The sequence below is a fragment of the Merops nubicus genome, unplaced genomic scaffold (genome assembly GCF_000691845.1).
Source record: "Merops nubicus isolate BGI_N331 unplaced genomic scaffold, ASM69184v1 scaffold43469, whole genome shotgun sequence".
NCBI lineage: Eukaryota > Metazoa > Chordata > Aves > Coraciiformes > Meropidae > Merops > Merops nubicus.
The window spans coordinates 971-13803 of NW_008633867.1; the positions used below are offsets into that span (position 1 = coordinate 971).

The 12833-nt window shown below is 40.8% G+C and overlaps 1 protein-coding gene across 1 annotated transcript in view; it reads left to right on the plus strand.

Moving 5' to 3' along the window:
• Positions 1-6683: 6683 nt before the first annotated feature.
• SEC62 (SEC62 homolog (S. cerevisiae)) overlaps positions 6684-12833 on the plus strand; it is a gene marked incomplete at its 5' end in the record, with an annotated part of 11379 nt that continues 5229 nt past the window's right edge. Inside the window, 4 exons of the mRNA XM_008948390.1 lie at positions 6684-6792; positions 7176-7281; positions 9700-9904; positions 12039-12131. Of these exons, the coding sequence (XP_008946638.1) occupies positions 6684-6792; positions 7176-7281; positions 9700-9904; positions 12039-12131 (513 nt within the window). The remainder of the gene's footprint in view (positions 6793-7175; positions 7282-9699; positions 9905-12038; positions 12132-12833) is intronic.

Consider the following 12833-nt stretch of genomic DNA (forward strand, 5'->3'; position numbering starts at 1 on the left):
TAATCGTTACAGAATGTCCCTTACAGGGACAACAGCTCAATAAAGCATCCATCAAAACCAAATTAAATGTAGTGTTTTGTATTAGGCTGTGGTCTTGCAGACATTTAAGCACATGCTTCATTTCCAGCCTGTTAGAAGTAAAAGTATTTCCTGGATTGTCAGTAATTAGATCAGTGTTAACACTTAAGGTTTAAGACTGGCCTAAATTTGTGATATAATTACATAGATAAACATGTATTGCATCCTCGTAGTTTCCCAACATATGTTGACAACAAGGAGAAGACAAGATGGGGAACAAAGAATGCTGCTGAATGCCCAAAGGGTGCTCTTAATTGGTCAGTGAATAAAACAAGGCGTGTTTTTCTCGGTAGGTGGTTTGGCGGAGGGAGGGTTAAGGTTTTTTGAACTTTATTGTCATAGTTACAGTATGACGATCATATTTCAGGAGAATTCTGCAAGTGTCTTATTTTAAATTTGTAGGTTTTATTTATTTGTAGATTTTTATTTGTAGGTGTTTCCAGTGCTTTAGAAGGCTGTACTTATTTTAGGATGATGTGTACCCCTTGATAAAGACACTGTTGATCACACTGTGTGCAAATCTGACATTTGAATACCCTGGTGACATTAAGGAGAGCTGTATTTCTTGACAAGGGTAAGGTTCTTAGGAGGAGACTATGTGTGTGGAGGAGGCTGCTGTAACGATGAGTTCAGTTACAAACACCATGTGCACAGAATCTGGGTTCTGAAGAATTTTCGTAGGATTTTATGTCTGCCATCAAGAGTGAAATCGTGGTAGTTAGGTCAGCTCTACTACGCATGAGATGAGACATGAAAAAGTCTCACTAAAATTGCTCAAAGTTGTGTCAAGCCCACTGTCTGTTTTCCATTGGAAGGGCTACCAGAGAGGTTGTGTTTTGTAGAATGCGTTCTCATAAAAAGACACACAGCCTGCTACTGTATGGTGTAGCTTAGGCTCTTCCTCTGGCAGCAAGCTGGAAGCTGCAGAAATCTTAACTTCAACAGTTTGAATAAAGACATTTTAGAAGTAAGGTTTTCAAAGCATCATTCCTGATGGGAATTTAACTGTAACTAACATGGGGAATACTTCAGACATGCAGTAGCGGAAAGAGACTGGGCTGCAGAGTGCAAGTTGCTTGAGCCAGTGGGCTCCTATATGATTCAAATTTCTGAACTCAAGAATGTTTGCTGTATAGAAAGGACTTACTAGAAGAAAAACAACATATGTTGTCTAATGGCCAGTTTAATATTTTTTTCTTTAGACAGATATATCTCAAAAGATGGGAGATGTCTTTGAATACCCGTTACTCCAGCAACCTGATTGAAGCCATTTCATTCCTTGAAAAAAAAAAAAAATGCTGTTCCATACACCTCCTGAAATACACACTTAAGCACAAAATCTTCAGAGCTGGTTACTGCGACAAGCATTCAGCTGGGTAACACGTGGCATTTTGTTGGCAGGTCTGCAGTTTGACTGTTAAGTAGGCATTAAGTTTTAATTACATTGGCTGGATTCCATTGTGCACGGTTTTATTCTGCTCATGTGAAGTTTTGTTTATCTTTGCGTTGCGATTAATAGCAGTTGCTGAGCACCACAGTGCTGCCTCCTCTACTCCAAAAATGTTGATGCACCCAAATACTGCTCTCAGGAACAGAGAAAACAGTTCTGAGGCAAGTGTCTCACTGCAAATTGGTGGCTGAGGTGGCATCAATGCCGTGTATGTGCCATTAATGGCACATGCCTGCCGTGTTGACTTTTTTTTCCTCTTGAATCACTGGATTCAAGCTTTGAGGTTCTGATGAAGGACCTTGATGAGTCTATTAACTGTTGTAGCCTGCAGTTCTGTCATGTCTTGATTTGGGCTCTGCTGGAAGTAAAATGTGCAACAGCTGCATTGCTGCTTCCTGTGCTGAAGAGTTTTTTGTGATTGAGTATGGAAGGGATCTTCAGAAATGACAATGTAATGGTTTTCTAGTAATGTAGATTTTAAACCAGCTGGCCCATTTGTCTTTATTGTCTCATAAACTCCAGAAAAGCTGAGTGGGATGATAACAAAGTAGAAAGGCTAAATAAGTTCTTCAGAAGGAAGTGGTGATTAGAGGAGCGAGAAACAAAGATTGAGGAGGTGGAAAAAAATGCAGACAAATAGGAATTAAAAGGAGCAGCCTTACATGACAGTAAACAAGAATCACTGTCTCTTGAAAATCGGAGACTTTTTGAGGTGGGAAGGAAAAAATAAAACCAACTGGCCTAGGGCTAGGAGAGGACTGAAGCTGGCATGTTTCGGAGTTGAAGTGCTGCACGTCACTCCTTTGACATGTGTTTTCGAACTCTATGCTTACAGCTTTTGCTCAAAAAAAATAGTGATGGCTGAACAGAAAGAAGAAAACAAACATACTTTATTTTTATAGGATATGTATAGGAGAAAAAAAAACCCTGTTAATCTTTTTCTCTAAAGAAAAGTTAATGTCTTGTGGCTACTGCACAGCCAGGATAATCTAGAAGAACTGGTTTGTCTGCATGGCTCTGCTGCTAGGAAGACACCGCAGGCAATCCATGTACTGGTCATTGGTGCAAGAGCTGGACAACCTGATGTGTATTAGTCACTGAAGAAAATATAGATGGAGTCCTAAGAGCAAATCCTAAGACCCTAACAGGTTTGTTTCCACCCCTACCCACTCCCACCCAGTGATCTAGCAAATCACACTAATTTGTGTGCTTTTTCTCTGTTCCACTGCACCTTGATTTATTTTAGGCAAGTATAAATGTTTCAGCAAACTCTCCTGTCACAGAACATCTTCCATTTAGGGTCCTGAGAGTCAACAGGGGAAAGAAAAAGATGATCTTGAGATTCGGCCCAAGCTTTGATGTCCTGAGACCACATTTAGAGGAGGTAATGCTGATGCACTTGTAGTGTCCGTATAACCTGAGGAGAGGTGTAAGGAACAGAGCAGGGTTGGTGTAGTGTCATTTTTGACGTAGCCTCTCAGCTTGAAAAACAGGCTGCATGTGGCAAATGTGCTTAAATTTCTTTTCCTTACCTGGAAACTGTATGGACTGTTAGGCCTCAGAAGTCTTCTGTGAGAGACAGTCTTCTGAAAATCAAAGTTCTCAGATGTAGAAGCAAAGTAATAAACTAGCTATTAATTTTATTGAAATAAAAGAATTTTGATGACCCTTTATTGAAACAGAGGAACATAAATCCCTGTGATGCGTTTGTCTGCGCATGAAATAACTTGCCTTGTTAGTGCTAGCCATTATTTGCTGTGTTCTGCTTTTCCAGAGAAACCTTGTTTACATTACAGCATTGCGGAAGGCAATCGTCCTGTCTTGGGTCATGCCTGTCTTCTCACAACTGTGATGCAAAGGGGAAGAAAAATGAGTGAAATTTCAAACCACAGATATGCTCTGGGCTTTTGACATCCATTGGGTAGTTCCAAGGAGTAAGAGACCCTGAAGTAGTCATGCTCCAGTAGAGATGAGAGGGAGAAGGAAGCTCATGGACACTAGCTTTAATAGCTCAGTCCAGATATTTTGGCTTTTAATGTATCCAGGCCACTTTCCTGCTGCAGTCCCAGCTGCAGGTGGAATTAACTTGGAGCTACATCCTTGTACTGAAGGAAATCAGAGTGAACTGTGCTATACTTTGATTTGGGAGATAATGGTAAAAAGTGAATTTGTTTAGGGGTTTCCATTCACTTCTGTGAGTCTGGAAGGTCCTTAAGCTTGAAAATCTCAGCATTGTTTTATGCATTTATATAGGGCAGAATTGTGATAGGAATGCATGAGAATTAGTCTTTAAAAAATTAAGATATTAGTGGATTTCTAGTAAGTAGGTAGACTGATCACTGCTTTTCATGGCTTTCTGTAGATGGAGTTCTGTCTCAACAAATAAGTTTGGATTGTTTTTTATTTTTAATGCCATTTTTTCTAGAGTTCATAATTCTCCAGGGTTCATAATTCTCTAAATTTTTACATCCTGTCTAGTGATCACATGCATTTCTTGATATATAAAATTAGACTTTTTATTAATTGAGAACAGTTTAATTGTAGAATTTTAACTGAGAAGCAATTCTACAACATTCCAGACATACACTGCCTAAGATGTTTATTGAATCTTTGTGTCTTTCCTATAAAAGCAAACTTTAAATATCAGAAAGTTTTCATAGGCTTGGTAATGCTGTGTCATCTGTTTTAAAGCTTTCTAATTTATTGACAACTAGACCTTGATTAATTTGTATAATCTTTGTCTAAATGTATAAGAAGGTTTAAAATGCCTGAGGTTTGGCCTTTTTTACAGCTGAACATAAAGATCGTTGAATTCTTTAAAAAGTTGTGCTTAGGATACAGAAATTTTCAGTGCTTTTGTTGATTTCACTTTTTGATGAAATGTAATATTACTTTCTGCCAGTCATCTGTTTTAGTATTTTAACAGAAGCCTGGCTTTGCCAATTAAAGGGATGAAAATAGGATGAAAAATGGGGATTAAATTGGAGGGGAAACATTCTCAGAATGAGCTCAGTGAAACTGCAGCAGTCTCTCTCACAAAGAAGCTTTTTTTTGTTGTTGTTTGGGATGTTATGAAACTATCCCACAGAAAAGGACAAAGCAATAGATAGTAAGGAGCAATAAAAAACCCTCAATAATCTGGTGTCAGCCACTGTCTGTGTAGTTCATCACATGACCTAGCAGATTCCTAAATATTTTAGGAAGAAAAAACAGACCCAAACCCTAGCAGAGGAATTAACATTGATGTGAATATCTGTAGCTTCTCTGACTGCTTTATGGTCTGTGCTGTGAAGAACATTTGCCCTGTGAATTGTTGTTCCAAGATTAATTTGCTGGTAGGAAATACTAGGAAAGCAATTTTTTGAGACACATATGCTGATGTAGTCATCAGTCTCCATGGTACCTCAGCATGTGTGCCATACGGTGCCCATGGGACACGTTCACTCATTTTCTTGAAATGCATTCCACCTCGTTTTGTTGCTGTTAAACCAGGTGGGGTTTGGCACCAAACCTGGCAGCATCGTCGGTGATTGACAGCTGCTGGTACGGCTGTGCCACGTAAGGGGATCTCAGCTCACAGCCTGGGAATGATGTGCATACGTGAACTGTCAGGGAATAGTTTTCCATCAGTTTTATGATGTTTATGCAGATTTTTAAAATCTAAAAAGAGAAGGGGGAGGGGGGCAAAGGACTGAACGTGGGGAAGGAGTTCATGTAATCTCTATGAGGATTGTTACAATCATCTGGCGTAATTTGCTCACATTTTTTGCAGCTGTGTAACTGGCGAATGTGAGAGCATATTTCTGCATACATATGAAGAATTTAGGCCTAAAAAACAATCTCAGTAATCTCAGAACTAACACTGTGGAGTCTCTTGTCATTTGGATATTTTACGTCTGTATTATTCTCTTTAAATTGTCCTCAGGAAAAGCAACAATGTGCTCTAGAAGGATAATTCATTAACCAGTTGATTTTGAAAGTTAGCTGTGCAAACTGTTGAAAATTAACAACTCACCATCTGAAGTTTTTCATCTGGTGTAACAACATCTCTTTGACCTGGTGTTTCCATTTAACATGCTGCTTGCAATATTCTGATTACAAATCTTACAAGCAGTACTGCAGGTTGTGTATATTTACTGACCTTCAGAAATATCATGTCTTTAAGTGGAATCTGAATTATTTGTGTTCCTGTAAACCACCACTCTGGCTTGCAGCATCTGTGATCTCTTTCTTTGTCCAGCATGAGAAGAACAGGTACAGGACAGGTGCTACCAGTCTGAAAAAGATGTCCAAATTACTCATCTGCGAGCAGTGGGGACAGTTGGAGAATTAAGCCTTACTGCACTCTTACAGGAAGGAAATTTGAGGAAGATTGCATCAGTTAGTGTAATATGCCAGATGTTTGTTTCAGGCAGGGTTTTGTGCAGCAGCAACATTAGGAAGATCCTCCTTTCCTGCTTGCAAATATTAGGTGTTAATTTTACATAACTGACAATGCCCGTCTCCATCCTTCTGTCTTAAGCGTGTAACTCTTCTCATAAAATGATGGGTTTGATGTCTGTGTACCTCGTCCTGCTGTGCTTCATCCTGATCAGCCTAGTCCCTAGATGGGAAGAACCTCCTCGATGGTACTCTGAAGTTTTAAGTCATTCTGTAGTCACACAGTGGTACTGAAATTTTCTAGCCAGATCTTTCAACTTCAACATGTTTTTCTCCTCTTTCACGTGATATTCAAGCCTCTTTGTGTTCTCCCTGTTTGCCTGCATTGCTGTCAGTTCAGACGTGTGCATTCCTCACTGGTGTTTTCTTTGCTCTCAGCTTCACAGCTGGTTTCATCCAAGCTTACCTGCCTTCAGAGGCTTTCCACGTGCCCAGTGCTTTCCCCTTAGTTTCTCCTTTATTCTTACAAAGCTGTTGGAGGAGTTCCCTGTTGTTACTTTCTGATCATTTAACTTCAGAATTCCCGCTTTTTTGCTTTATGTAGACAAAAGATTTTTGGGAAAAGTGACTTGTTTTCAGGTCTTTTACATTTCATTTGTTATTTGGATATTGCCATAAAATAATGAGGACTTTACAGTATCTGGGGTTTGAGCCCAAATGAGTGAGTTTCCCATGTGTTTAGAGCTGTATTAATGTTGCACTTTTACTCTTGCAGGAGGTTGGTGAGCCATTCAAAGAGGAGAAGGCTGTTGCTAAATACTTGCGTTTCAACTGTCCAACAAAATCCACCAACATGATGGGCCACCGAGTTGATTATTTTATTGGTAGGGTTACTTTTAACCAGAGAATGAAAGTTTCTCCTAATGTTGTACTTGGGGAGGGGAAGCAGGGGCTTTCTTTTTCTTATTAGTGCTTTATATAACAATTACTGATTTTACAGTTTGGTTTTGAAGACTTATCCAGGTATTAGATAGCCATTCATCAGTCTGAAGTAAACACAATAAACCTTTTGCTCTGTGATTTCAAGCTGTATAGTTATCAAGAGTAATGTATTTCAGAACAGCGGTTGGTCTTACTTTAAAAGATTGAGGGTGTGCAACATCACCAGAACTGACTGACTGGTTGGTATGGGTCAAGGAATGGGGACTAAAATGTTAAATAAATGTCATTAACTTTAATGCATTTCTCATTCCACTTTTCTCTCTAGCCTCAAAAGCTGTGGATTGTCTCCTGGATTCTAAATGGGCAAAGGCAAAGAAAGGAGAAGAGGCTTTATTTACAACCAGAGAGTCTGTAGTTGATTACTGCAACAGGTATGACCTAGCCTAGTTCATCAGTTTTATTAATTGAATAGTCAAGATGTCTTAGTTATTTAGGAACCAATTTTATAGTTATTTTAAGGTAGTAGGATCAGAGCTCTCAACGTTTCCTTTCCATTGCCGTAATCTGCCATCACGGCAGAAGATGAATGTGGAGATTCAATTTATGCCTCTCAAATAGGGCTTTGTCTGGGTGTTTAGCATAACCTGACTATACCTTACTTGGGGTGGATACAGAGGTTTCAGCAGACTGCCTGTACTTGGATTGCTCTGCAAAACCTACATAGAAATGAGAAAGATATAGCTAATATTTAGTCTTTTTTTGGCCCCTTTTGGATAGCCATCCAGCAAGGTGAGATTGTTCCCCCAGTTCCAGGGCTGAGGCAGGGCTGATTCTGTGTTTGAACTTTAATCCTTTTGCTGATTTCTTCAAGTTTAGAAAAAAGCATTATTTTAATGAAAGCAGAAAAATTAAGTTTTCCCTTCCAGAGTCTTTGGATTGAGGTAGGAGTGTGTTTGTTCTTCAGTTCCTAAAACATCAGATGAGATGACAGTTGGCAAAGAATGCCTGTGTAGTGTGCAAAGACAGTCAGGTCAACCCTTCCTCTGGCACTGATTTGTATCACTAGTGTCACTCCGTGCCCTGATGACCCATTTGGCACTGCACCGTGCCTGCAGTTTGGTGTTTCCTGCTCACTTCTATATTGCTAATAACACTGAGGCCACCTTTGGTCACTGAAGTAATTTTTAGAGTTTGAAACATTAGCACTGTTTACTTCCTTAGCCTTTTGGAAGAGATGGAGGAATATCTTAATACAAAGCTAGTGCCTTCAGTGTAGAGACTGTTTAGGCTTTTATTTGTTTTAAAAACAAGTACCTTAATTCTGGTGGTGTGGCTGTGGCTTGTTTTACCTGCCCTGTCAAACAAAACACAAATATCAGATCATGCTCCTTCATCCCGTGTCAGCTGCACATTTAAAGCATGTTACAAACTGCATTCACAGTGCTGTCCCAGTATCCAAGGTCTCCCAGTACACTTACATACTGATCCAAGTTCAGTAAGTTTCTTTTCAGTGGTTTTGTTTACAAATAACATCAGTAGTGCTTTGTGCAGCAGATCTGTAGAGGGTTAACAAGTTGGGAACCAGCAAGCCATCTGGACTTCATTAGTCATGTCGAGGTCTGTCCTGCTCCAGGATGTGGCTGTGGCTGCTCAGAGCAGCAGGTCTGGAACAGTCGTGTCTTTTTACATTCTGGCAGAGGTGGCTTCTGCAAGTGGAAGAGTGCAGGCCTGGCCTGTACCTGAGCCCCCTAAATTCCAGCTGTTCCTCCCAAACCAGTGATTTTCTGTTGCTAGAAAGAGAATCCTTGTCAACAATTGTGTCTGAAGGAAGATTTCTTATATATCTGAGTACAGCTTTTTATAAACCTGAAGCAACTGCTCAAGAGTCAGCACTCACCTAAGTTTAACTGGTAGAATGACTTCTCTCTCCTTTGTGAGTTTTCTTGATTTAACAAGCAGTCCAGAATAAGGATTTGATCTGCAACAAGAGATGAGAGAAATCAAGGACAAATTAAATCTGGAGCACCTCTCCTACGAGGGCAGGCTGAGAGTTGGGGTTGTTCAGCCTGGAGAAGAAGAGGCTCCTGGGAGACCTTATTGCAGCCTTTCAGTATCTGTAGGGGGCCTACAGGAAAGCTGGGGAGGGACTTTTTACAAGGGCTTGTGGTCATAGGATAAGGGGTAATTGGTTCAAACTGGTAGAGGGGAGATTTAGATTAGAAATTAGGAAGAAGTTCTTCACAGAGTGTGGTGAGGCACTGGAACAGGTTGCCCAGGGAATATGTGGATGAAGACCAGCTTGGATGGGGCTTTGTGCAACCTGGTCTAGTGGAGGTGTCCCTTCAAGATCATCAAGTCTAACCAATAACCCAGCACTGCCAGATCACCATGTACCACAGCTTCTACAGGGTGATTTTACTTATCATGCACCTCGATAAGCCATATGTCTGCTTCATTGGGTTTACTATAACATACATTGACATGAACTTGAAAATAAATATTGGATGGTGTTGTATTAATGGGAAGGAAAATTAAATTGCCCTGGTGGGTTTCTCCATCCTCCGTGCTGTGTATTCACTTATATCTATGCCAGATGCTGCCACGGGAAAGGATGGTTTGTACCCACTTTTGGACAGATGAGCAAAAAAAGCAAAGCAAGAGGTGAGACCCAGGATAATTAGGTCTGGTGTATTTAGCTGTAAATAGAGCAGGTGATGGTGACTGCCTTTCAGTCACGCTATCCATGATAATATTAGATAGATAATCTAGAATGGTATTGACATAATTGACTGTAAACATTATTATCACAACCACACTTAAATGTATCTTTTAACTTCTTTAATTTTAAGGCTCCTGAAAAAGCAGTTCTTTCATCGGGCATTAAAAGTGATGAAGATGAAACCAGACAAGGATATAAAGAAAGAAAAGGAAAAAGGAAAGGCTGAGAGTGGGAAGGAAGAGGAGAAAAAGAGCAAGAAGGAGAGTGGCAAAGATGAAAAAACTAAGAAGGAGAAAGAAAAGAAAAAGGATGGTGAAAAAGAGGAGTGTAAGAAGGTAAGTATAGAAGAGACAGACTTGTAACAGAGAAGCCATTAACTGTTAAGATTACATTGGCTTTAAAATATGCTTGGTTGGTCTAAAATGTGACATACCTTTTCTGGAAAAGAGGCTTCAGCTGGGCCTTTGTACCGTACCGCAGCGCCTTCTCAGATGGACTGGGTTAATCACAACCTGCTTCTCTCCAGCTGCGGCAGGCAGTGGCGCTTCACACAAGTGTCCTTAGCCTCGAGGGGCACGCTCGGGCCCTCGCCTCTGAAAACAGCAGGAGCAGCGGCACCTGGGGAACAAAGCCGGTTTCACAGCGTGTGGTGATGGGAACGTTTGGAATGTCAGAGCTGGTGCTCGTCACTAACTCTGCGGCTGTGGGCTGGTTTGGTGTGTGCCAGCTCCGTTACTAACCTGCATCGTGCCTGGTTTTCACAGACTTCACATTTACTTTCTTTAAAGTTCAAACTCTTACTACTGTACAAGTGTTCATGTGGATGTTTTTTTCATGTTTTCATTCCTGATTTATTTTCTTAGCAGAACAGAATTCCTAAATTAAAATGTTAGGAATCAACAGGAGAAACTTGATGAGGGGATGTGTTTTCTCTTCTGTGTAGAGTGGTCTGAATCCGGTGTGAGGTAGCAGGGTAGTGCTCAACAGTTCTGCTGTGGTTTAAATCCAGGTGGCAGGCAGACACCACACAGGGGCATGCTCACCTTCCCCTGAATGTGAATGAACGGGGAATGGGGAGAGAATTGGGGTAGAGGCAAGGAGACTCACAGGTTGAAATAAAAACAATTCAGTAACTGAATTAAAAATTGTAATAGTAATAATAGAATAGACAAACAAGCGATGCACAATGGAGTTGCTCACCACCTGCCAGCTGAGGCCCAGCCTGTTCCTGATGAGCAATCCTGGAGGAGGAAGTCCTGAAGCTGCAATCCTGGAAGAAAGAGGGTCCAACTTTCTGGCCAGCCCTCATCCACAAACTGAGCATGACGTGGTATGATACAGAATATTCCACTGGCCAGTTTGTGTCCGTCGCTCTGGCCGTGCCCCCTCCCAGCTTCTGGAGCTCCTGCACACAAGCAAGACAGTAGAACATGAAAAGTCTTTGATTTCTTAGCAACAACCAAAAGCCTCAGTGTATTGCCAGCATTCTTCTCATACCAAATCCCATACTCAGTCCACAGCACAGCACTATTTTAGCTACTAAGGAGAAAAATCAACTTTACTCCAGTTGAGACCAAGAGAACTGCCATTCAGACACTCCAAAGTGAAATAGCAGCATGCTTAGTGAGAGGTGTAGGCTGCATGTACCAAGGTCTAGCTCTCAGAAGAAAGCTACCTGGCTAATAAAAGAATGATAACCAAAACAATCCTGCTGGCAGTCTTAACGGGAGCCAGCGTGAGATTACCTAACTCCTGAGGTAATTTAAAATGCTGCTTATGAAAGCTGTGAACTGCTCCAGGTACCCTGTCATCTGGAGAGTTACAGCATTAAATGTAATGTTAAGTTTTAAACTAATCATTCATTTTTGAGATGATATTTTAGTGGATTATATGAGACAGTGGCTAGTAACGTGAACAACACCAGAGGGAAAAAAATGAGAGCGTTAGTTTCAAGCAAAGATACAAGCAAAGAGAAGAAAATGGGACACAGAGAAAGGGAAGCACAAGATTGAAAAGGGATTGGTGAGGATAAACAGGCAGAAATAGATTCTGAGAGGATGCCCATGTGGGAAATACGGCATCAAGGTACCAAATAATTCTAATTAAATTGGTGATTATGAAGTATTGTACCTTGCTCTCGATCTTTGTGCAGACTTTCTGTCAGCATCAGCAGAGCTTTGCTAGGCATTTGAAGACATAATGCAATCCTGAAGTCATAGTCTAGTCCTTAGACACGAAATAAAAATAAAACGTCTCTTTCCTTACATTTCTTTTATTTTTGAGGTACAGTTGGTAGTAAGTGAAAACAGGAGGAAATAAAGCGTTTCTACTAAATTAGGGGAGAAAAAAAAGTGTGAACATGATCATAAGTTTGTGGCTAAAGACCAGATTCAATATATTAAAATACTAGAAATTAAAACATACTGCATTTTTTTAACATATATATATACAATCTGGGTTTGTCCTTAGGATGAGACCCCAGGAACACCGAAGAAAAAGGAAACTAAGAGGAAATTTAAACTTGAGCCACACGAAGACCAAGTTTTCTTGGATGGAAATGAGGTAAGATTTATAGGCACTTTCTAACTTGGTGCCAGTGTGCTATTGCCAGAGAATAGGTCAATTTACCAGATTTCTACAAACTTCTGTGACATGTTGAAGGAAAAATGAATGGCAGTGTGATACCTGATCTTGAAACAGACCTGTAGATACTTGCAAGGAAGTTAGAGGGAGATAGATCACAGAATCACAGAACGTTAGGGGTTGGAAGGGACCTCCAGAGATCATTGAGTCCAACCCCTCTGCCAGAGCATGACCATCTAGTCTAGGGTAGGTCACACAGAAGATGTAGTCTTGTACTTGTAGTAGGTGTACTGTCCACTAGATGTAGGACAGTAAGTTACAAACTCTAAATCAGAATGTAATTGCTGGTAGTGTCCGTACTGGTGGCCACGAGGTGTGATGTTTGTCCCCAGGGTGCAGGGTGATGTTGGTGCAGCCTCCATGCTCAGGGGCTTTCCAGACCAGACTGGGTAGAGCCCTAGTAACAGGGGCTGGCCTCACAGCTGACCCTGCTTCGGGCAGGAGTGTGCACTAGAGACTCCCAAGGTCTCTTCCAGCCCAAGTATCCTGTGGCTGTTGTCATGCTGAAATATTTCTAAACAAAACACAAGTCTTGTAGAACATCATGTTCAGTCACAGGAAGGGAAATCAAAAATACCTGCCAGCCAGAGGCTGGCTGACTTTGCAATCTGAGCAGGGGGG